The following is a 26,292-nucleotide window of genomic DNA, read 5'->3' on the forward strand; positions in this document are numbered from 1 at the left end:
CCCTGAGTCAATGTTATTTATACAGGTTGTATAGTTATAATTAGTATTCTACATGTAATATTATACACCCGACAAACAACCAGCCCTGAGTCAATGTTATTTATACAGGTTGTATAGTTATAATTAGTATTCTACATGTAATATTATACACCCGACAAACAACCAGCCCTGAGTCAATGTTATTTATACAGGTTGTATAGTTATAATTAGTATTCTACATGTAATATTATACACCCGACAAACAACCAGCCCTGAGTCAATGTTATTTATACAGGTTGTATAGTTATAATTAGTATTCTACATGTAATATTATACACCCGACAAACAACCAGCCTTGAGTCAATGTTATTTATACAGGTTGTATAGTTATGTGGTAATATACACCCAAGTTTATGTATCCTTATCCCTGTTCACATTCCTATACTTCTCTGGCTGAGTCAGACCTCCACTGGTAACCGCCACCATACTCCATCCTGCTGTGTTGAGGGCTAGTTGATTGTTGCAGGCCAAAGAGTGAATACGCTTCCTCCCGTCTGCACTCGGTTAGATACAAGCCTATAAGTCTAGGCTGGCGGTATCTATATCTCCCACGTGTTCAAGTACGTCGTTTCTTACCTAACTAAGAAACAGGACGTCCAAGCCTTTAATATATATATATCATAATAAATATATCCTATAATAATAATCCCATTAATCTGCCTATTTCTAACCAGTTTTATATGTTTAATAAATGTGTATTTTTTAGAAATACTTTGTTAGATTATTGATTATTAAATTGTATCGGAGCTACTCTATACTCGTATTCGCAGTCTGTCTGTACATCCCCTCATACGTCATTTTGGCGCAGTCTTGTCTACCACTCATTTTTTGAGGGGGGAAGGTTTAGATAATTAGCGTACAGACAAAATTAAATTGTAAAGTAGCTTCGATTGCAAAGTGAAATTAATATTTTCCTGATAACTAAGTTTATTCACGGAAACGGTTTACAGTAACAATTTGTTACAGAATATTTATAATAATTATTTCGTGGCAAACTGCCAAATAAAGATAAAAAGGAACCCGCCTTTTATTTTCACACTAGTATTTAATTTCACACATTTTCATATTTTCTCCTTAAAACAGGAAGAAAGGGATATTCCCAAGTTCTTAAAAAGTTTCGTGGTAGACAAATCAGTGTTAACGAACACTACACTCCAGCACCATGACCGATAAGAAAAATGATGATAAACAAAAACCGCCGCCTCCGCCGGCTCCGGCCGTCTCTGGCACCTCGCAGCAGCAGCAGCAGCAGCAGCAGCAGGCTGACCCGCTTTCCCCTGAAAAAATCAAAGATCTCATATCGGAAGCGTTAAATGATAAGTTAAACGAATATTCGGCACATTATAGAGATTTAATAAAACAAGAATCCGAGATTATGCAGCTCGAATTAGAAACAAAATGGGCAGGGTTTAAGGACACAGAATCACATCGCAGATTATTAGCCGATACCGACATTTTAGACCTAAAACGCAGAGTATCAAAACTCCCAGCGGACGGAAATCTTGGCCCATTGTTTGCTGAAAAAACGCTAAACGAAAGTCTTAACATGACTCATTTTAACACCATAGGTGACGATTCAATTAATGCCACTTTTTATGACCGTATATCGGTCCAGCAAAAGATAAACGTGGTTGAATGGGTTGCCAAGGATAGGATGACAGCCCCAGGTTGTATGGCCTATTCAATTGTAGGCTTTATAGGTCCGGCGGATAATGACAATTGGATGAATGTAAGAGAAACTTCTCTAACTGAATATGAAAAAACCTTGCTAGAAAGGATTCCCTTTATCCCTGATAGGATTAAGTCGTTAGAACCCCTCCGTAAAACTACAAGGTCTGCACCCAATGTAGCAAATAGACCCTCTACAAGGAATACGCCAAACACAGGCGCAGCCGCAACGGCAACAACTAGCGCCGCCGACGATGACTTTATTAAAGAATGCTTTATTAAGGGACAAAAATGGGATTCCGATTTTGCGAGGGATGCCCCTAGGTGGGACGGTAGGGCTGACTTTGATAACTTCTTTTCTAATATGTGGAGGGTTGCAAAGACATATAGAATCTGTGACCCAATCCTTTTTAAGGATATTTTATACCAGCGAATTTATGACTCTAGAGGGGAACGATTAGGAGACTTAATTACGCCTGAAAGAAATCAGGCCTTATCTGCTTTAAGTTATTACCTGATGATTAGGAGGCTGGTCACTCCTTTCTCGGATCCAGAAGTAGCCTCTCAGTACTTCTACAACCTAAAACAGGAGACTAATCAACCCCTTGACACCTATTTTGAAAACAAACTTAGGGTGTTCAAACTCATGAATCCTGGTCTCATACCTAAAAAGAAGTGGAAAGAATTCTATCTTAACGTTAGCAAAAATCTGCTGTATACCAACCTTGCCATAGACATGGCCAATTATGTTGAGAGCATGCAATTTTTGGACGATTACAACGCTTACTTAAATAAACTTATTAATCTCGGACAGAGATACGTCAACTGGGATGGGTCTGGCCATATTAGCAAGGAAAACCTTTCTGCTTGCTATTCTCAAGCTATGGAAATGTTCCTACCTAAAAATTCTGCGGAAACGAAAAAACAACCCATAATCAGTATTATCGAAGATAATATCCCCACTAACACGGCAATGTATAAAGAAAACTTAACCGAAGAACCTGACGAGGTTCCTTCTTGGGTAGACCATGAGGATGATCCTATTGCTTGGGATCAAATCGAGGGCGTTATAGGAGCCTTTAATGGGAGGAGTAAAATTATTAAATGCTGGCATTGTAATATCCCTGGCCATGTAGTGCAAAATTGCAACAAAAAGAAAGCTGGGGAGCCCCCAAATCCTGAGTCCCGCTTTGGTAAAACACGGAGTAAATTCACGCCCAGAAAAGCTCCAAGTAATAGTAATAAAATACCTGAGCAGTATGCGCGTAAAACTATCAACCAAATGGATCAGGAAGCCAGCGAAGAATCTGAAATAGATAAATATGTTCAAGCGATTGTTAAAAATCACGTCCTCTAAATATAAAAGTGGATTTATGCGATATTAATTGTCCCTATCCCAGAAAATAATATTTGCTGAATGAGTTTCATATTTTGATATGAAAGATAAACAAAATATCCCATGCCAAGCTAAGCTTGCAAATTCCTTAATATCAAATATCCCTTGCCAAGCAATGCTTTGGCGCGAAAAAATAAAACAAATTATTGTTATTAAGTCTGACTAAGCAACACAAAATAAACTCCTCCCCCTCCTTTCCCTATCCAAATGTAGCTGATACAGGAAATTGGGGGAAGTAGGGAAGTAACCTGAGGAGCATTTCACATCCACTTAATATTTCCATTTTTTAAAATCTAATAGTCTTTATCAAGAAGCTAATAAGTGAATACCTATTTTCTATTTAGTAGTATTTATTTTTAATATTGCACGACTTATCTAATATGTAAATATCGTATATGTTGAATGTATATATAGTAAAATCTAAAACATTCTAGTTTAATTTTTAACCGCTAGGGGAACTTAAGCGAATTATCTGTATATAAACAATGATTTTTGAGTTGAACCCTCAGTATCGACTTTATCTGAGAGTTGCTCACTCTTAGCCTCTGATTTTTGTAGCTGAAATATCTCAGCAATTATGTATATTAACTTATCCATATGGATACATATTATTGCATTTTGTACAGTGACAATAATAGAACTATATTTAATTTATTATGTATCCGAAAGATGTCGCCTAGAATGCTACCGCGGTCCGTATAAGTAAATGATAAGGTTAAGAAGGGGGGGGGTCTATGGAAAATCTGTATAAATACAAGCAAATTTTCAAACCTAATTCAGTTGTCCTTCAGTTCTTTGTTGTTATCATTTACTCATTTTTGAGCTGCAATCAAGCAGCATTTAAAAATTAAAATCTTTAATCACTTAAGATGTGATTAATAAAATCTTAAAACATTTTGATTAAATTATTTTCCGCTAGGATTACTAGCAGAATGAAATAAAAGTTAGTTCTATTAGCTTCCGCTAGGATTACCAGTGGAATAAAAATTCTATATAAAGTGAATGCACATTATTAATCGAGGCCAGTTACTACCAAAGCAGTTACTACAAACCACATCCTATTTTTTTAAGCTGATTTCAGCATTAATTATACTCTAGTAAATATATAAGCTTGTTCTACCCCATAGGTGGAAAAAATTAAGTATAAATACTAACAATATCAGAATAATAAACCAGTCATCATTGACCCTCTTTATTATATTAACCATATCTAATAATTTTTTGAGCTATAATTTAGCGCTAATCTTAAATTATTTGTATCGTGAATCAGATACTGACTAATGACACTATATTTTGTATAAATACAGATGTAAATCAAAAAATAAGTCAGTCTGTTTTTAATGTCTTGTTAGTTGCAAGCTGAACACTTATTTTTAAGCTACTTTGTAGCCCTTCAATCCTTTAAAAACTTTTTAGTTCAGTTATATTCCGATAGGTTTCTATCATATATCCAAGTATATAAACAAGGACCCGTATAAAAATTAAGTAGTTTCTTTAGAACTATTAACATTCTCATGCTTATTGAGACATTTCTGGAGCTGAAAAGCGCTTGATAAAAACTTAATGAAACCCAGAAAGCTATACAAAATTATTTTAACAATTAACCATATTGTTAAAACATTTTATTATTTAAAAAATTTCGACAGACAACTATACCTGGAACACAGGAAGTCTCTGTGTGAGGATTACCATCGCCTAACCGCTGAGGTGGGGATCTTGGAAAATATGCATCTTAGGCTTCGACTAAAAATATAATTTATTTTATAATGCCTATCTGTGCAAAACTAAAAGTTCTTAATCCCGTGGGGGGGGAATTCCTGCAAACCGCTTTAGTGGATACAGGAAATAACTTTAGGTCCCTTATTTCTAGAGAAATTTTAGATGATAATAAAATCACATTCACCCCCGCCAATCTTAGCGCTCTGTCTGTAGATTTAAAACCAGTAAATATCATAGGACATGTAAGTTTAAAATTCAGCTTTGATGGGTCAGATAAAATATTCGAAGAAACGTTTTACATCCCTGAAACGACGTCTAAAATTATAAATCTAGGATATGAATTTCTCAAAGTTAATCGAATTAATTTATTATTAGATAAGTTCTCCTTTGAGCTCCCCAATGGCGAGCAAATCCCCATAGAAAATTCAACAATTAATATAGTTGAAGAAAGTAAAAACATACCCCTAATTCCTACAAGTAATGTTCATACGGAACAAAACTCCCTTATCCCGGGAATAAATTGGAGTAACAAGGGGGGTACTGGGACATTAAAACAAAATAAAACATGCGTAAAATTAGCAAAGAAAACAACATTCTTGCCGGGGGGGAATACAACAATTATAACAATTCCTATTCATCAGAAAAATAGGAAGCTGTATATATCCCCAAATAATTCTAAAATGACAAGCCATAACGGCTTAATGCTTATGGAGGGTATTTATAATGTAAATGAGAAAGGAGAATGTTGGGTAAATTTTGTTAATTTAGCAGGAAAAAATATTACCTTATTGGATAACGTTAAAGTTGGATATTGCTTTGAATTCGAATCAGATCCCCCAAATTCCTGCAATAAAAGTATTAATCAAATAAATGAATTATCAGGAACTACACTTCTTAAAAGAATTAAATTCATTAAAGAAAAATTAGATTTAGAAAATAGTGATCTTATCAAAAACAACCCAGGGATGAAGGAAAAGGTAGTAAAATTATGCCTTGATCATTTTGATATATTTTCGGCTGATGATGCTGATATCGGTAACTGTGACCTCTTACAGTATAAAATAGACTTGATCCCCGGGGCTAAACCTATTAAGGCTAGAAACATTCAGTTAAACCCATTATACGAAGCCAAATTAAAAGAACAAATTGAAAATTGGCTAAGGGGGGGCGTCATTGAGGAGGGCTACAGCGAGTGGTCCTCCCCAATCTTTGCGGTAAAGAAAAAACCGACGGCTGGGGGGGAAGGCAAGCTTAGGTTCGTTATCGACTTTCGTGCGCTTAATAGTGTAACACGAAAAATTAATTGGCCCCTTCCCCTGATTTCTAGTAATTTAGAAAAATTAGGCACTGGTAATGTATTTACCACCCTCGATCTGACTAGCGCATTCCATGCGCTAGCCATTTCGAAGGAAAGTAAACACTTGACCGCGTTCACAGCCCTTAACAGGCAGTATCTTTTCAAGAAACTGCCGTTTGGACTGTGTAACGCGCCAAGTGTTTTCTGCCACTTGATGGATAAGGTCCTAACCCTTATCCCTGGCTTATATGAATTTATAATATCTTACCTTGATGATCTTATTATATTCTCAAAGAATGTTGATGAACATCTGAAACATCTCAGAAAACTCTTCGGAGTCCTAAAAACAGCAAAACTTAAGTTAAATCTAGCCAAATGTAAATTTTTCACATCCGAATGTACATATTTAGGTCATATAGTCAGTTCCCAAGGACTTAAAATGAACCCCGAATATTTAGAACAAATTAAAAATTGGAGCAGGCCCAGGACAGGCAAGGAACTCCAGCGTTTCCTGGGCTTCTCCAATTATTATAGGGCCTATTTCCCATCATATGCAAAAAATTCTTGCACCCTAGATGAACACAGAAATGATAAAATTATCGAATGGACTAATTCCCTATCAAAAGATTGGGAAAATTTCATAAATATGTTCTCAAATTCTATAAGTAAAGGCTACCCCCAGTGGGATAATCCTAACCCCTTTATAGTAGACGTAGATTTTTCTACGAGTTATTTCGCTGGAATTCTCAGCCAAAATCAGGGGGGGGTAGAAAGAATTATTGGAATATGTTCCAAAAAATGTAACGGGGCAGAGAAAAATTATCCAAGTTATAAAGGCGAATTAGCATGTCTAGTATTTGTTCTTAAAACCTTTCTTCATTATTTAAGATTCAGAAACTTTATTGTGCGTACAGATTCGATTTCCTTAGTTCATTACAAAAAATGGCAAAAAGGAACAATAAATGGTGTAACTGTAAGATGGATTTACTTCATCCAAAGTTTTGACTTTACAGTAATTCATCGAAAGGGTAGGGACCATTGTAATGCCGACAATTTATCTAGAGGGCAATTTTTATGCAAAGAACATAAGGAAACCGATTGTGAAAAATGTACTAGCTCATTTACCTTGGATCCTTATGAACAGGATTGCCCATACCAAGACCAGATCTTTGAGTTACATTCGGCTTCGGAAGTCGGTGTGAACAATGTTTGGCAATCTGAAACACAAAAAGATCAAGTATTATCTGAAATTCGTAGGTGGATATTCGAAAAAAAGAAGTTGTCGAGCTTTGAAAAAGCTGAACTAACCGGCCGGAAAGAGGTCCTTTTTAAGCTAATAGAACATTTATACGTTATGGAAGGACTTCTAATATTTAGACAACCTCTTAGCAATGGAACATTCATTGAAAGACCCGTCGTACCCATTGGATTATACAATAAAGTTTTCGAATTGGCACATAATAATAGTATAGGTCACAAGGGGGTTAACGAAACAACACGCAAGATAAATGAAAGATTCTTCCTTATAGGAATTAATAAATTTGTCGAATCACGCATTAAAAATTGTATTACCTGCCTAAGAAAAATAGGACAGGTACCTCAACACAAGCAACCTATCACCCATTCAGCCATTAGTCACGAGATTTTTGGCCAGGTGTCAGTAGACCTTATCGGTCCTTTAACCACTAACTATTTTCAAGGACAACATGTCCGCTACATATTTATACTGGTTGACCTATTCTCTAGGTATATTATCGCTCACCCCATCAAGGACGCCACCGTGGAAAGCACGGTGAAGGTCATCCTTGAACAGGTGGTACCCATCTACGGCTTATTTCGGTCATTGAGAAGTGACAGGGGAACAAATTTTACTGGGGAAGTTTTCAAAAAGGTTATGGATGAACTAGGTATCGAAACTAAACTTATTCCCCCAAGAAACCCTAATAGTAACCCATGTGAAAGGCATAATCAAAGCATTTATGCAGGTCTTAGATCCGATGACCGATTTGAAAGTAAAGACTGGGCAAGAAAATTAGCCTTGACCACTTTTGTAATTAACTCTAGTACGTCTAGAAGAACGGGGTATACGCCTTATTACCTCATGTTCGGCAGGCAACCAACTCTCAATCTCGATTTCTTTTCTCCAATCTTGCAGAAAAGACAGGACATTGACTGCAGGTCTTACTTGAACTACCTAAAAAATTTGGAAGAAATTATTGCACAGGTTTCCAAAAAATCTAAGATTTATTTAGAGTTTCAAAATAAATCTAGGAAGGCTTCATCTCCCCTTTTCGTTAACGACGTGGTCTTTGCATTTTTTAACCTAGTCAAAATAGGGGTCAGTAAAAAATTGCAATCTTTCTATGGGGGTCCTTTTATTGTAACAAAAAAATTCTCAGAGGCCCTTTTTGAGCTCAGTCCCTTTGGATCAAATCCAATAAAAACTAACCAAGTTGTTAGTAGAGATAAAATACGGAAAATAGATTCTAAAGTAGAATTATTCGGGGAAACACTTTCCTTTAACGTCTTTCCTATTGAGGAAATCGTCCCGTCTGAGGAAATAACCTTAGGAATAGATAATACCGGGCAAACCGAAATAAACGATAATAAAGGTATGGAAAATGACGATTTTACCTACCTAGATAACGATGGTGACGATTTTATAGATAAAAACCCTGAAACTAGTCAGGATTTACCCCAGGGGGAGGTGGATTGTGATGGGGGAGGGGATATAATGGAAAAAAACTCACCATTTGAGTCACAGCCCAAAGACCAAGAACCCCCTGGCGCAGATCGGTCATCCGGTCCTCAAATTCACGTCGAAAATAGTTTCTTGGAAGAAACCGTCCCGTCCGAGGCTTCTTTCTTCGCGCAAAGACCCAAACAATCCAGCCCTGAAAAGGTTATTAACGTTAACAAACAAAGCATAGTACCTAAGTATATATTAGAAGAAGAAAGAAAAACTAGGTCACAAGGGGGGGATAACCGCATACATGTCCAAATCGGACTGCATAACCCAATTAAAAGGAAAAAATAAAATGTATATAAATGTAATATATAAAACCAAGGTGGCAAATGTATATAGCTTAATCTACGTATGTATAATAACGAAAATAAACAATATATGTTAAAACTAACTAATTAACATATTTCAGAGAAAAACGAGAAGCATAAAAATAAAATGCAGCATCATTTGGCAAAGGCACCAGGAGCTCGAGGTAAATTTATTTTGGGATTCTTGGGGCTTTTTATTATTTTGGCAAAATCAAATGCGTCCGAAATAATACAAATAGATGCGACTCAATGTGTAGCAAACGAAAATCCGCGTTTGAAAATCTCTGAATGCGCTGCGTTTCTTAATATTACTAAAATAGAACAAAAACAATTTCACCTGCTGCAAAAGGTTGAAAGAAAAATTATACCTGGAATTCGTTGCCACCTCCGAACCAGTACTCATTACTGGTATTGTGGCAGATATAGCCACATACACCTCGCTGCTCCAGCTCTTGTAGAGATACCGAACCTCGTAACTTATGAAGACTGTTACACCATGTCCAAAACTAAAATATTTAACTTTGAAGGAAAATCAGTCTCAGTGTATGAACACCAGATGTCATACACGCGTTTCCTGGTAAACGGGACACTTACTTACCCCAACAACATCCTTAACGGCATCGACCCCGCCTGCGAGGGGAACGGCGTAAACATTAACGGCATTTTTATCCCTGGGACATTTGAGGAAAAACAAATAGGGGTCCAGGCTGAGCCTGTTGAATTATTACAAACAAAAGCGGGCTGTTACCTGGGCAGTCACTGGGTGGGAAACAATTGTTTAGATCACAATCTGAGATTAGGCTACGATAGGATTATCTCAGATGATAAAACTGATAGCGCACAAAAATTCACTTCTCCTTGGCGAACGGTAGACATCTTTAATATTTCATTGTTTACATTTGAAGGAGAACAGGGTACCCAAAAATATCTAGTGATCGATCCCCAAATTACTCTAGCACTAGAACTTAAAGATAAAAAACATTTTGAAAGTCTAATTCCCGAATTATTTTATTACAAAACTAATATTGATAACTTAATGGTATGGTTCACAAATGCTATAAAACCATATTTCCCACTCTTAAACGCTAAGGAAAAAGATGATATGTTACCACTAGAGATTTTCTATTCCTACCAACAATATAACAAATTAATTGTCCCCGAAACTCGCTGTTTACAGAACCATTTTCTGTCTAAAAGCAGTATTCAGACTCATCGTAAAAAACTAGTTAGGGCGCTCGGTGAGCTAGATTTAGTAATACAGTGCGACAGTCTTAAAATCAATGTTTCTTTGGGAGAAAATCTACCCTGTTTTGTGGATCATTTTTCGGTTTCATTTAATAATAAGACTATGGGAATATCCCCATTTTCACGCAGATTGGTCAATACCACCCATCTAACCCCGACTAAATGTGCCGAAAATCCAATTTTCTTACATTTGTACCAAGGAAAATTCCTCGGTAATCAAGGGCAGGGTATGCAAATACTAAATGTAAATCAATATCTTATGGATAAACCGATTAGCTTATTTCTATATCATTCTTGGCAAAGCCTAGAAAAAACTAATTTCTCAGAAAGTGCCGAGGAATTATACCTCAGCCAACTTGCCGCAGACTCCAATAATTTTGAAGTAAAAATAACTGATTCCTGGTTTATTCAAACGTATCATAAGGTGGTTGATTTTCTATCCAGTACTTGGTATCATATAGTGCTTGTAGTAGCAGCCATCCTTACAGGAATAGGGTCGTTATTATGCGTCGCTTTTATTATCTACATATTAGCCTGCACCAAAATTCACGCGTACAAGGAAGGAGGTACGAGTGAAACACACGAATTGCGGGATTTTGCAATTAATGGGGAAAACTAATCCCCTCAAAAACGGACGACCTGTATCAAGCATATATACCTATAAAATTGTCGTCTCTAAAGGTCGTCTTTGTAAAAATATTTCCTTATTCGGTATAAGGAATTAATGACCCTTAATTTTAAGTTTATTATTTTGTTTTAGGATATCCCAGGCGGAATTTTTCAAGGGGTTTTCACCACTCCCATGGGGCCGGTCACTCTTCATACCGTCGAGAATATGAAGAGGCACCCTTTTACAATGAAGAGGACTATTACTATGACAGCAATCATGGCTATCCCCAGGGCGGCCCTGAGGAAGCCTACTATGAACCTGATGAAAACAGGTATCAGCCGCGTGTAAAACCGCCGCGCAACCCTGAAAACCTTAGTGACCTGCAATGTGTCTCAAAGTCAATCCACGTTTACCGCACCGCGAGAAAAGATGTTCCAAAGGAACTCCTAGACTTACAAGAAAAATTGCGGCAGGCTAAAAACTTAGAAGCCAACGAATATTCCGATAAAGCCAGGCCTAGAACCAGGCCTCTAACGGAACAAAATAGGGGAGGGGAACCGCAAAAAAAATCGGGTGGAATCACCGCCAAAACGTAGTGCCTCACCTGAATTGGAGGTAGTCGCTGTAAAATCTGCCCCAAAAGCGGTAGAAAAACGTCCGCCAACACCAACAGGCAGCGGCGGCCCAGTAGCCAAAAAAGCTAAGGTGGAAATTCAACCGCCTCCATTACCCCCTAAAAAGAAAGAGACATTAGCGGAAAATAAAAGTGAGCCTAAGGCTTTTTGGGTGACCGCTGAGGAATGGAAAAAAGTCCTATCCTCCACTGTAAAAGAAGCGATGGAGGAAGCTCTTCTCCCCTTCCAGAGAAGTCTGGAAACTAAAATTGCTAGCAATGCTTCATTTGTTGAGAAAGCATATATACAACATGGCAAGCGCCTTATTGAAATTTCCGCAGAATTACTGCGGAACCGCAGAACTTTACGCGACAAAATTCGCACCGTCTCTGAGGACTCGACCGTTGAGTTAAAATCAAGAATGACCACGGTTATTGAGGCCACTAGTCGACTGTTGGACCAAAACTCTGACAGGGTAATTAAATATATTAATACTCGTTGTAATGTAATGAATGTACCTGGGCAGAATGTGGCACCCATAGAGGCATCCCTTCCCGCTGGGGACGTACCCCGGCCAGATGATGATGGAGTTGAGCTGATCTCCCATTATGGTGGTTCTGAATGCTCTGATGAGTACAGGCCTACCGATAGAGAAGGCAATCCAGAGGTCCTGGATCCTGCAGAGGAAAACAGTGACACAGAGCTCGATAATCAAATCAATGAGCTCTTTCCATCTGGAATTGATCTGCCTGTTAATCCGCAGGCTGGCGCTGCCTCTGAAGATCCAGTAGCCACGGCTCCCTGTGAGGGCATGTTAGCCCTCCAGAATGCTGTCGCTCCAGAGCCTCCAGCAGCTCCAGAAAATCCTACTCCCGCTGAACCCAATCCTGTGGATATCGTAGAGAGGGCCATGGCCGCAATCGAAGAACCTGCGAGTACCACATCAACCCGCAGAAGCCGGCGTGCAGGTCAACTGTGAGGGAATATTTCATATTCCCTCAGAGGGGGCAAGTGTGGTAATATACACCCAAGTTTATGTATCCTTATCCCTGTTCACATTCCTATACTTCTCTGGCTGAGTCAGACCTCCACTGGTAACCGCCACCATACTCCATCCTGCTGTGTTGAGGGCTAGTTGATTGTTGCAGGCCAAAGAGTGAATACGCTTCCTCCCGTCTGCACTCGGTTAGATACAAGCCTATAAGTCTAGGCTGGCGGTATCTATATCTCCCACGTGTTCAAGTACGTCGTTTCTTACCTAACTAAGAAACAGGACGTCCAAGCCTTTAATATATATATATCATAATAAATATATCCTATAATAATAATCCCATTAATCTGCCTATTTCTAACCAGTTTTATATGTTTAATAAATGTGTATTTTTTAGAAATACTTTGTTAGATTATTGATTATTAAATTGTATCGGAGCTACTCTATACTCGTATTCGCAGTCTGTCTGTACATCCCCTCATACGTCAGTTATAATTAGTATTCTACATGTAATATTATACACCCGACAAACAACCAGCCCTGAGTCAATGTTATTTATACAGGTTGTATAGTTATAATTAGTATTCTACATGTAATATTATACACCCGACAAACAACCAGCCCTGAGTCAATGTTATTTATACAGGTTGTATAGTTATAATTAGTATTCTACATGTAATATTATACACCCGACAAACAACCAGCCCTGAGTCAATGTTATTTATACAGGTTGTATAGTTATAATTAGTATTCTACATGTAATATTATACACCCGACAAACAACCAGCCCTGAGTCAATGTTATTTATACAGGTTGTATAGTTATAATTAGTATTCTACATGTAATATTATACACCCGACAAACAACCAGCCCTGAGTCAATGTTATTCATACAGGTTGTATAGTTATAATTAGTTTTCTACATGTCAAGCAAAAAGACTAGCCAAGGCTATATATTTAGGATGTTACAAATAGATTGACATTAAAAAGTAGGTAAGTATATCAAGTTAACATAACTCTTACAACAAATCTACCTCAATGCCAAACCTTGAATAACGTGTCTGCATATTTAGGCAGTTATTTAGGCCTATTTCAAAGTCTTCAAATTTAAGGCCTAGAATATTTTACAATGTTGTCTAACCGTCAAAATAACTAAGTTTTGTGTTTTTATGTTTAGCAAATTTTACTTTATTTTGTCTTGTTCTGATTATTGAATGTTTCATTCCTTTTTAAGAATCTAGACTTTTCTATAAATTGGAAGTTTCCTTCCGTCTAACGCTCACTCAAGTTCGTTAAGAAAGTTTGTTCTAGTCTCCTTGATTTTCATGTATTTTAAAAGTGATTTATTGACAGTAACTACTGAAAATAACAATTTTTTTTTTCGCACTCATTCGAAACCGATTAATATCCGGTGAATTAGAACCAGTTATCATCCATACAATAAAAAATGTTTAGCATCGTATTATATTCAGTTTTTCACGAATATAAGAACTGGTATTAATATGTACTTTTTATATCCGCAGAAAACTGTTTTTAAAACGGTGCGAGAAATAAGTATTTCTTTATTCTGTTTAAGCCATTTTTTTTCTTTCAATATTGTGTTTACTGATAATCTGTGTATGATACTAGATAAATAAAAAGTAAAATTTGTGAGAAAAGGCTTATTTTCAATATCATAGATATTTTTTTTTTATATTTTCCCTATTATTAGACAGCAGGACATGAGCTAAGCATTGGAAATTTTAAATTTTCACATAACCAATATCAAAGCTATATATATATGTTCTTACAGAACAAAAACAAATATTTTTTAATAGCAAACTTGAAAAAAGAGTTCTTCATCTTAAAACAAGCACATTTTGTCCGGTAACAAAGCAGCAACAAAAAAAATAAAAAATGTGGAAAATCTTATGATATATTCAGTAAGAGTGTTGTTAAAAAAAAATTAACCTTAAAAGATTTTTGCTTTCTTTTTCTTTATAAGTTTAAGCTTGATGGAGTAAGAAGTTAGAGAAACTGCGCAAATCCTATGGAATGCTTCAATTATATTTTTGTGACAGAGGGAAAAATGAACTGATCAATCAGTTATATGTTAAATTACGAAATTAAAAAATTTGGCTTTTTGGAAAAATTGTCGTTTGATATGCACACCAAGAATAGGATATGTGCAAAGGTCTTTTGTGAAAGGATTAAGGATATCACCACAATAATCAGAATGGCTTCATCTACAAAATTCAGGAATAGATGGATGAGAATTTTTATCCTTTTTTTCTCTTTCTCTCTCAATGGGCTTGAATTTATTATATGCAACCAAAAAGTAAAGAGGTTGGGAACTTAAATCAATTGTTTTTGGGTGTTTTCCCTCAAAGTTATGTAGAGAACACAGTAATAGTGTCTGACTGATTATGACGTAACAAAAAAAATTAGCCAATGAGAGGCCACTATAAATTTTACCATTGGTCAATAACAGCCTCTCATTGGCTAATTTTTTTTTGTTACGTCATAATCAGTCAGACACTATTACTGTGTTCTTATGTAGATTGTAAATAGATAAGGGAAAGTTTTTTTCATATGCCTAACCTCTAAAGGTCCTATATCTGCGATGCCCTAAGCCTGTAGGGCTAACCAATACTTAACACAACCTAACTTTATAAAAAAACTGAAAAACTGCCCACCAAATATATAATTATTTTAGAATTAGGATGGAGTTCAGTGCTTGACAAACACTTTCAGGGAACTTGTCGTTAATATCAACTTTGACCCTGTAACCAAACTAAAACACTTATCAAGCAATTTAAAAGAATAACATTATTTCACTTATTCTTTTACCCCTGGGAATATCTGGTTTAAAATCACATACATTTTTAGTTAATATGAAATATAATATACTACGTAAAAAAAATTGGGTAAAATTTACCAAAATTATGGGAAATTTGGTGTCAAATAGTTATGGATATACATAACTTAATAGGGGCGAAGCTCTTCTATAATCTTATTAAAAAAAAGCCTATATTACAATTTTAATAACATTCACAATCATATCATTTAGTCTTTTTGAATAAGTCACTACAAACGTTTACTAAGACTTCTGTGTTTATTGGCGGTTTTAAAAATCTTAGAATAAATAAAATAATTTAGATTTAACTATCCATTGTAAATGACATCCTTTTTTTTGTCTAAAAAGATATAAATTTTTTGTTGTGATATTTTTAAGTCCAAAGATTTTAATTTAAAAAGTAAACTAATAAGGTAAAAAATACAATTTCAATTTTTTTTAAAGATTAAAATATAAAAATAACTGTTAATTCTTAAATTCGTCATTAGTAACTTTACAAAGTGTCTCAAAAATCAGCCATTTGACGTCTTAAAAATGAGAGATTGTCCATCTCTTTTTCAGGGGTTTTCTTTCTTACTTTTCCTCTCATCTCCCTCATTTTTATGACGTCACATGGCTGATTTTTCAGACGCTTTGTAAAGTTACTGTACATGCCATTTTGACAATCAACCAATCATGCATTGGGTAGCTTTTTACCTATTTTTCCAACTCCAAACTTTTATAACCCGCCCTCCCCCTTGTCACTAGACAAAAGCAATATGGCAAAAAGTGAAAAGAAAATTCCATATTTTCAATTTTTGTCAACTATAGTTCACGACACGTCATATAGAAACAAGGATATTCATGTCCATTGTCCATAAGAAGCGCAGCAATAATAACCTTTTCAAAATTTTCGACAACTAAAGTAGATTTAAAATGCAAAGATAAAAAAATGTAATTCTTATTTTATAATATCTGAATTAGAAATAATAAATGTAAAGAAGCTGCGCTCCTGTCTGTTTGTCCGTCTGTAAGTCTGTGTAATGGTTTATAATTGCCAATTGAGGTGTGAAATTAGGAGAATAAAAGAAACTCTAATCCTATTTTGTATTTACATTTCAAATTTTTTTGCTCTAATATTAGAAAAAGAAATAATGGAATTACATAAAATAGTCAAACTCTGATTGATTCAGTAATTTAAAGCAGTGGCGTGCATGTTTTTGCCGTAGGATGCGCGAAATTTCGATGCGCATCTGAAAATTTGACACCCCCCGATTTTTGAAACCCCCTTAATATTAACAGGGAGGGGATAAAACCCTTTCAGCATTAGGGTGTCCCAAAAAGAATTTTTTTTAGCACACTATTGTAAACCATGTCAGTATTCATTTCAACACCACTAACACTTTTAAAAATGTTCTAAGACTTTTAGTTAAGATTTTTATTCCCCCCCCCCTTATTGGAGTCAACATTTTATTTCATCAGGACTATGGCTTCATAGTGCCCCAAGAAAAGGTCTCGGCTAGTAGAATCAGGAACCAAAGTCTGTTTAAGAATGTCTCTCTCCTAGCCTGAGCAATGACAGAAAACTATCATTTTTAGAGATATTTTGAGATTTTCTCATACTAGGAGCGAAGTATTTTTTTAATGGACTTTGATTCCTGATTCCACTTCTCAATACCTTTTCTGGGAGCAAATGAAGACAAATATCTGTTTTTTCCTTGACTGCAGTTATGACATGGATTTCTATCAGCCATAACTCTACTAAACTATTGTTATATTGAAAAATATAATTGTGAAATGACGGACATCTAGCTAGCATATAGCACATAAGTCTTTTTCTAAAGGTATTTACATCGACATTACTACATTTGGCTTCCTAACAAAACTTTTCAATTTTCGAATGATATGGTCGCCCTTTATAGTCAACCAACAATATTTTTTTTCAGCTGCCAGTAAATTTAAATTTGCAATCAATTTACAGTTCTTACATTCTTCAGTCGCAGCCGTAAAACTTAATGGTGTTTAATGTTAAAGTCGACTTTTTTATTTAGCCGGCTGAATAGACACCTTTTTTCTATTATAACCGTTTTAAATTCAATTATATTCAAATTGAGCGACTTTGGTATTCTTTTCTTGAATATTATTGAGTTAGATATATTGTTTCCACGCCCTCAACTCGACATGAAGTGTTATAAAAAGCCATCCTATAGAATTTGTCTCTTTTTTGCCACCAACGATTACTAGTTTCTACACCATGTAATACAAATCTTTTTAGATACCAATGCAGCGTTAGTAAGAGTCACAAAAAGCGTTTTTTTTTATATAAAAAGTAATATATTCTTATCTTTTAACTGTTATCAATGCAACAAAGCAATATAGACTTTGCTACTTTAACTCTTCAACTACTCAATTATACATTTTCTGCATTTTTTTAGCAAACATAAATTTTCTTTTAACAGCTATTTATGTATTCTTGCGTTGAAATCACCAATTTTAACTTTCCTAATTATTTATAATTTTTTGCAGTTGTCAATCGTTTTATCTTTAGGTTTTTATGTAATATGTAGAATATTTCATCACTTTTTTCGAGGAGGAGGGGTTATTGGTATTGATGCCATTACAGAGGTCTCTGCTTTTTTCTCTCAAAAATTGTTTCTTTATAACTCTCGCTTTTCTCTTTCTAGCTCATTATCTCTTTCTTTCTCTCTCTCTCTCTCTCTCTCTCTCTCTCGCTCTCTCTATCTATCTATCTATCTATCTATCTATCTATCTATCTATCTATCTATCTCTATCTCTATCTCTATCTCTATCTCTATCTCTATCTCTATCTTTATCTCTCTCTCTCTCTCTCTCTCTCTCTCTCTCTCTCTCTCTATCTTTCTATCTATCTATCTATCTATCTATCTATCTATCTATCTATCTCTATCTCTATCTCTATCTCTATCTCTCTCTCTCTCTCTCTCTCTCTCTCTCTCTCTCTCTCTCTCTCTCTCTCTCTCTCTATCTATCTATCTATCTATCTATCTATCTATCTATCTATCTATCTATCTATCTCTATCTGTATCTCTATCTCTATCTCTATCTCTATCTCTTCTCTCTCTCTCTCTCTCTCTCTCTCTCTCTCTCTCTCTCTCTCTCTCTCTCTATCTATCTATCTATCTATCTATCTATCTATCTATCTATCTATCTATCTATCTCTATCTCTATCTCTATCTCTATCTCTATCTCTATCTCTATCTCTCTCTCTCTCTCTCTCTCTCTCTCTCTCTCTCTCTCTCTCTCTCTTTCTCTCTCTAACTATCTCTTACTCATCTATTCTTTCTTTTTCTTTTTTCTCCCTCTCTTTATGTTTAAAGAACTATCTAGACACATAATAGATCATATCAACTTTGGCTGTTTTTATGTCTTGTCTACTGGCTATCATAGTGGTTCATTTATCCCGCCCTTAAAAATACAAAATCAATTATGAAAGTAGGTATAACAGCAATAACAAGATTTAAAAACATTTTAGACTAGAAAAATAAAGTTAACATTTTTACAATACTATTTTAAAAATTTTTAGATTAAATTAAATATTTAATTTTTTAAAAATTAAGTCTTAAAAGAAATATCATATCGAATTGTATTGACATATACTAATACAAAATAGCAATATGTGTACTAGTTAGTATTGGATAATGCTTTGGTAATTTTTTATTCAAACTATAATTTCTTTTTACCCATTTTTCCTAAAGATCAATGTTAGTTGGGTATAGATCAGTTTATGGTCCATTAACTTACCCCTTAAGATCCCTGCATATTCTTTATTTCAAAAAATGCTTGATAGTTTAAATTAAATCAAAGTTAAAAATTAATCAATAATTAATGATTCAAAGGTATGTTAAAGTGAACCTAAAAATGTTTGATATTGGTTGTTAGTCAAATAAATGGTTCGGCATCTTATGATCTTACAATTTTTATAGTGTCCATACATTACTGAAATCACTTTCATAACACGAAGCATTTTTTGAGAATTGCAGTTGCTCTATAAATCTGATTGTACGTCATTCAAGTCTACAATATGGACAATTTAGTTGAAATATTGGGTGGTTTTTACTCATTTTTCTTACTTATTTTTGGTTAGGTAATCTAGGTTAAGTAAAGTTGAGAATATCCCAGCATGGATAATGCTCTGTTGCTTTATTACCCTGCATGATTAGAGCAACCACAGGGCCTAGGAATCACTTTTAAAGAGTTTAAGTGAAAGCACAAAATAATGTTAGCTGTATATTGCCATTATTGAAAATAAATATCATGTTACAATGCATGAACATATAAAATTCCAGGGTATGTATATTGAAGCAAATCATTGTTAATAATGAGACACATTTATTATTACTAATGCACTTAAAAGAGAGAGAGAAAGAGAGATAGGGAGGGGGGGAGGGGAGAGAGAGAAAGAGACAGAGAGAGTAGAGAGAGAAAAGGAAAGAGCGAGAGAGAAAAAAAAATGTTGGTCTATTATCGTTATAAAATCGTATTAATACCTTATAGTCAAGCGATATAAACAATTAAAATTAAAAATATATAAAAAGCCAACAGTTTTCACTATTTTTATGACTTCTACCTTTGCCCTATAATCTTCTTGCGATTCTCTCCCTATACATTTATTCAGAAAGAGACAATTATTCTTAAAAACATCTAAAAAACATTAACAAATACTAATTACCTAGGGATTCAGGGATGGCATAGTTGTTGAAAAAAATTCCTTCCCCTCCCTATAGTGTATGATATTCTGCATGAGTAGTTGCAAACTAATGATTAAAAAGAATGGAGCGAAAGTCAATATATCCCAACTCCAATATGATAATCAAAATTACCCCTTATTGCCCTCTTACTCCCCTGCTAGAGGCGAAGTCTAAAAAAAATAAATCTTTGATCTGGATATTTCCCTTTCCTTGTCTTTGATTTGACCCACCTTCCTTTATATTCCTAAATAAAGGACCTTTTTCTCAATATAATAACAATAATAAACTAATTCAAAGGTGTATAGCTCAAGCACCTTGCATGGTGTAATAAAACGTTGCTTTGTTCAACCTATGTTTGCCTAGAATAACCTTAAACAGGTTTTGAAGTGCGTTGAAAACAAATGTATCGTATGTTTTCATACAAATTAACAAACAAAAACTATAGGATCTTAAACTTTTTAGTTGGCCCGGTAATTTACTTTCTAAACGTTGCGTGAAATTTGCAATTTATTTTATCATTTTCTTATCCGCGGACAGCAGGCTTTACTACAGTAAAAGGATGTATATTGAGTTAAAGAGTAACTTATGGTTGATTTAAAATTGCCAAATTGTAAGGAAAAGCTAAACAATAAAACCAAATTACCAGCCAAGGACTTTTTACATGACGGTTATAAAATTATTTTCAGTAATTGTACTGCTGTAGAAGAAGTATATTTTATGTCTGTTCAATTAGGACATTAGATTAATTAATGTGACCATAGCTGATATCGACTATATAACAATAATGACATATTATCGATATTATAATGACATTATTACCATTTATTTTTCATGCTATACAGTCGATACAAATGATGTTGAATATAAGCATTTCGTTAATAGATCAGCTATGGTTACTGTTGTTAAATGATATGAATTTGTTAAATTTTGACATGTGTTTTATTTGTGTTTAAAACAATGTATTTTCAATGTACATTACTTATGGTGATATTTAATCTAATGCTCCGGTGTTTGGACAGAAATTGAGAAATTTGCTCCCCTGAGTTATCCTTGATTGTTAAATTAACATAGACAACAGCCTCGTCCGTATGAGGTAATTCACAGGTAACTTTAAGTACACCATCCTTGGAACCTGCAAATTGATTTTGGGCAAATGGTCACAATAAAACAGGGGCTTTAACTATGGGTTAAAAATTAGGTTCTTGTGCAAAAACAAAAATTGTAAATTTTCACCATAACTTTTTTTAGGTTCCAACTACCCAGGTTCAAACATAAATTTTACAGTCTGATCCTTCAAAATAGGGGAACTAAGTCTTTTGGGCTCACAAAGCGAAGGTGGTGGTGTGAACTGAACGGGAACACCCCCTGACCATGGAGAGGGGAGTGGTGTAGCGGTATCCTCCCCATACCCCTTTTTACCCGGCCCTCCTGTTCTAATAAAAATATCACTTTATCTCAATTGCAGATCTTCTCTTTCATTGATGTTGTCATTCTTGTTTTGTCTCTGCTTATGAGAATAAATAATCAAAAGTAATAAAAATATTTTGCCCCCCATTATATCATTGTATCTCAAAGAAATAAGATGAAACAAAAAAGTTTAATTTTGGGTTTAAAAAAAATAAAGGTGCTACTCTCAATTTATACTTTTCTTTTAAGGTAGGAAATAACAAGGATAAACGGTTCCAGAACTTCGCCATAATTGACAGACATAGGATTAGATAAATGCTTGACAGGAACGCAGGAGAGACAAACAATTGTTAAAAAAATATGTAAAGAGTGGGACAAACCTAGGAATTAGCCATTACAAGATTTATTACACTTTTTCTTTTACAAAAATTAGGGTTTTGAACATTTTTGCGTCTTATGTATGCAATAAACGAATTATTTTAAAGGAAAAAGCAAACAAATACTAATCTTAGGAAATAGGTAATTTCTAATTACTTAAAGAGTGGCTAGGTCACAAACAAAGTAAAATAAATGGGTTTAGGTTGTAATTTGGTTTAATTCTAATTTCAAGAATTAGAATTTAGACCAATTTACCATTTCCTTAAAATGCTATCACTAAGTTTTAACCCCAAGAAATAAAGAGAATCATTGAGATTTAAATTAAAGTTAAGCTAGTTAAACATTCACTAAAGTAGAATGATGTCTGTCCATCCGTATGGATGAAACCAACCACAGGATCTTAAGTTTCAAAGAATAATCCTTCTATTTATACAAATGTTTTTAAAAAATAAACTTCCATAAAAATTAGGGAGGGGGGGGGGGTGTGAACTTATTACCTTTTATGGCGAAACTACAATAGTATACACTAAAATATCTGCTTATACGGGTGTCCAATAAGGTCTTTGATACTGATTTGTAAATTTTTCGATCAAAATTTAGACTATTAGACAATCTAGGGTTTTAGGTTAACCCCATTCGACATTTGGTCCTGATAAACTCACACAATTTACGACTAAAAGAATTTTTTTTTTGGTAAAAATTGGAAGGTGTACCCCTAACCCATCTTTAAGAAAAATACTAAAGCTAGAGTAGGAGCCTTTAATTAGATTTCTAATTTATTTTTTAATTTTCAACTTATTGAAATTAAATCATCTTCCCTTTAATTCTATTTTGCTATTATTTTTAGTCCTGCAAGTAAAACATAAGAATATTACGTTTTATGGTTTAAAAAGTTTCAATTATAAAAGTTGAAAGAAGATACAGAGCTAATTTTAACTACAGCTGCTCTTACCCATTGTTCTACATAAAAATATTTAAACATAAAATGCAGAAAATATTCTTTTTTGGAAGTGCATATGCTTTTTTCTTTAAATCTTTCTGTGTTAATGAAATCTTACCAAATAATCATTATATTTATAATGATTACGCTATTTTTTAACACAATAGTAAAGGATTGATTATTTGTTGTTTTTGAGTTCTTAATTTTGCGCCTTGCTTTGTTATGCTAAGCAAAATGTTAATAATTATGCCTAAACTCCATTGTTGATTCTAAAATCCAATTAGCAATTGATAGATTTTTTTTGAATTTTTGCTTTTTAATTATTAGATGGAATGTAAAACATCTTTTAAAAGCAGCATATGCATTTTAGAAAAATAATATAATATGAATCTTTAGAAAAGCATAAAAGGGTAAGCTCATATTTCTTTACAATAATATAAATTTAAATGTTGTAATCAAATGCACATGTGAACTTTAGGTACATATTCAAATAAATGTTTATTTTGAACATACAAGTCCAAGGACGTTCAAGCTTTTCAAGTGGAAGTGTGGGGGGGGGCGTCTTTGATACAAAATCTTCTCAATCATCTATTTTTTTTTGGGGGGGGGGGAAGGTTAAATAGCTTGCTAAATGCACAAAAGTTTCTTTAACCCACCACCCTCCGGGGGTATAATTTACATAAGGGAGGAGGGGGTAATTGATATTGGGTAATTAATTGGATTTACTTTTTAGACATTGAAAATAGTGGGTCGACATACAATACTAAAATATTAAATTAAGCATCTGTTTAATGGATATTGTCATCCATGTTTAAACATAAATCACAAAGGGTACAATGAAAGTATTTACTTCTGGCTTAGAGGCAAATTATTATAAGCTAAAATAACCTATTAATAGGACACTCAAAAGTAGTTTGATTTTTTTTTGTAAAAATTGCTTGGAAAAGCTTTTTGAGGGTATCCAGATGAATAAAAACAAGGATGACAACATCCATAAAAGCGAAGCACTGAAATGGTAGGACAAACAGACATTAACACTTGTATAGTGATATGTCAGAACTGAATAATCAGAATATAAATGTATAAGATTCGAAGCAAAATTGTAAGTAAATTTGTTGAAAAACTGCTTGTACAGAATAATGTTTATGGACATACTTACATTTTTAGGACTTAATTATAGAGTTGCTTCGTTTAAAATATTGTACTTTGTTGTCCCAGGAATCAGTATACCAAAAATCAGATCAAACGGATAATTATATCACATAATAATTTGTTGCTAAAAAAGTAGAAAATCAACATGTTTAAAATGGACGTACGGACATTCTGGTAATGATTATAGAGTTGCTACGCTTTCTAAATCGTACCTCACTACTACAGGAATCATTATGCAAAGTTTGAAATCGATAGGACAATTCTAACATGCCTAAATTAACGAATAAAAGCTATCTATCTCGGACGGACCAACCCTAATTATAGAAAAGCTTCGCTTTTAAAAATATAGAAGTGTAAAATAGACTTGCAATTTTATAGTATTTTAAAACAAATAATTTTACATCAAATGTTTATTTCGACTTTTTAAAACGTGGTCATAAATCCTATTTATATTTTATAAAAAATAATTGTGTTTACTATTACTTAGAGCAGCATTAAGAAATACTTCTGCAAAAATTCCATGCATGTTAAATAACGCAAGTCTTATAATTACCTTATGGCAATCGAATAATTATGTGGATCTGGTAAAATACAAATACTTTGCTAATGTATTGTGAATAAAAAAATCGAAATGCAAGAGTACCCATTTATAAAAATGCCTATTAGAAGGTTTAACTAATAATAACTAAGTAGTTAAGTCTGTAAATAATGTCTAGGCCAAGTCTAGAAATAATAATAAAAAATCTGCCAAATTTGTTTATATGAAAGTGAATAAATTAGGATAAAAAGAATTGGAGATCATATAATTAAATTTTCCAATATGGCTCCAAATCCAATTAATTTCCGCTTGATTAAAACTGCTGAAATAAGTTTTAAAATTTAACTGTACGTGGAAAACTGTCTTCAATGCGATCCGAAAATAAATATATTCTAAATAAATAACAAAAATAACAAGTTCTGTGGAAAAATTATGGAAAATACGACTATTTCATCATGTCTGTAAGTATAAATTGCGCTTGTACAATTTTTGTATTTAATTTGAAGAACTTTTGTTTTAAGGCCTAATGAGCTATACAGCGCATTTATATGCAGACTAAATGGCCTTCGGTCAAACGCACTGTTGGGCTTACAAAAAATTATATGTGAACTTGAAAGTGTGTATCAAAATAAGGTATGTGCACAGATATTTAATTAAGGGTGTGTATCTTGATATTAAAAAGTATTTGTCTGGGTTATACATCTTTACTTATACATTGATATATATTGTTAAAATTCAAAATCTGTCAATGAAAAAAAAAGATTTTGTATGTTAGTGTAAAGTATTATGTTAAAGTATTTTCGCTTATTAGGAAGAAGAAAAAGTATAAGCAAATACTAAAATGGTTTCTATAAAGAATTGACTCACAGTGTTAATTCTATGTTGCATGTTTAAGCCATTCATAGGCCTGTCTTGTACAGTCTAAATTGCGCAGCTACTTAGTATTTTACCTTGTCCGGATGTATGAGTTAGCATTTGTTGAGAGTTTATCATATTGAAAAAGGGGACTAAAAGAGGAAAAAAATCACTTCAAGTTTTTTTATGACTGGGTTGTTGAAGCTTCCACAAATTTGAAACATCTCAAAAACAGCATTAAAAAATCATCATTAAATTAACTATGAATTTTTATTTTTTATCATCTGATTTACCAATGCATGGTTGAAATTACACCAACTGAAACATTTTTTTGAATATATTGAATGTCATGAATATAATTGTCTTTGTTTTTAAGTATTTGCTATTTGTATGCCGGCCTATTTAAAATATGAATTACATTCAAAGTAGACAATTATATATTTTAGTAAATTTTAAAATATTGGGATACCTATTCTTGATAGAAAACTACAGCTCTTTTATATACTCGTGTTTTCAGCGAATCCAACCTTTCCCACCCCCATTTGTTATATCTGTAAATGTAAAAGTAAACTCTAAAATTTAACCGTTTTGTAAGCACATTGTTATTTCCCTATTTAAAGTGCAAAATAAATTATAGCTTTTCGAGATGTAGAAAAATTTTAAATGCCTTTATTTTAAACTGGACATGGCCTTTCTTGTATTTCTACAAGATTCTTTTACTTAAATATTGAAAATTATAAAACAAAATATTCATAAATATGTCTGTTTATGGGCCAATAAATACGTTCTACCTATCATGTAAACGTAAATCGCCTGTCAAAGTAGCAAAAAGATCTCCGAAACGAATA

General features: G+C 33.9%; 1 protein-coding gene across 3 annotated transcripts; it reads right to left on the minus strand.

Annotated features, from left to right (window-relative positions):
- Positions 1-1,096: 1,096 nt before the first annotated feature.
- LOC145318997 (uncharacterized) lies at positions 1,097-10,155 on the minus strand. 3 transcript variants are annotated; one of them, XM_080160813.1, is made up of 9 exons: positions 8,870-10,155; positions 8,218-8,313; positions 7,245-7,336; positions 6,388-6,459; positions 5,607-5,666; positions 4,760-4,846; positions 2,958-3,014; positions 2,222-2,287; positions 1,097-1,316 (listed from the first exon to the last, which is right to left on the minus strand). In XM_080160813.1, the coding sequence occupies exons 1-5, from the start codon at positions 8,918-8,920 to the stop codon at positions 5,621-5,623; spliced, it is 357 nt and encodes a 118-aa protein (XP_080016939.1). In that variant the 5' UTR covers positions 8,921-10,155; the 3' UTR covers positions 1,097-1,316; positions 2,222-2,287; positions 2,958-3,014; positions 4,760-4,846; positions 5,607-5,620. The 3 variants fall into 3 exon arrangements, with proteins under 3 accessions (XP_080016939.1, XP_080016937.1, XP_080016938.1); XM_080160811.1 differs by having other exon boundaries at positions 1,097-3,014; positions 8,870-9,013; positions 9,542-10,155; XM_080160812.1 differs by having other exon boundaries at positions 1,097-2,287.
- Positions 10,156-26,292: the final 16,137 nt, after the last annotated feature.

This window comes from Acartia tonsa, chromosome 5 (assembly GCF_053477335.1).
Source record: "Acartia tonsa isolate MP-2025a chromosome 5, ASM5347733v1, whole genome shotgun sequence".
NCBI classification, from domain to species: Eukaryota; Metazoa; Arthropoda; class Copepoda; order Calanoida; family Acartiidae; genus Acartia; species Acartia tonsa.

Coding starts and splice junctions, on each gene's coding strand:
- LOC145318997 (XM_080160811.1), bottom strand. CDS start 8,920: ATGACCGATCTGCGCCAGGGGGTTCTTGGTCTTTGGGCTGTGACTCAA. Junction 6,460..7,244: donor CCTGTTCATAAGGATCCAAG/GTAAATGAGCTA, acceptor TGCTGTTTTTAG/GACTCCGAAGAGTTTTCTGA. Junction 5,667..6,387: donor AATATAATAAGATCATCAAG/GTAAGATATTAT, acceptor CTTTTATTGCAG/GAATTTGGGGGATCTGATTC.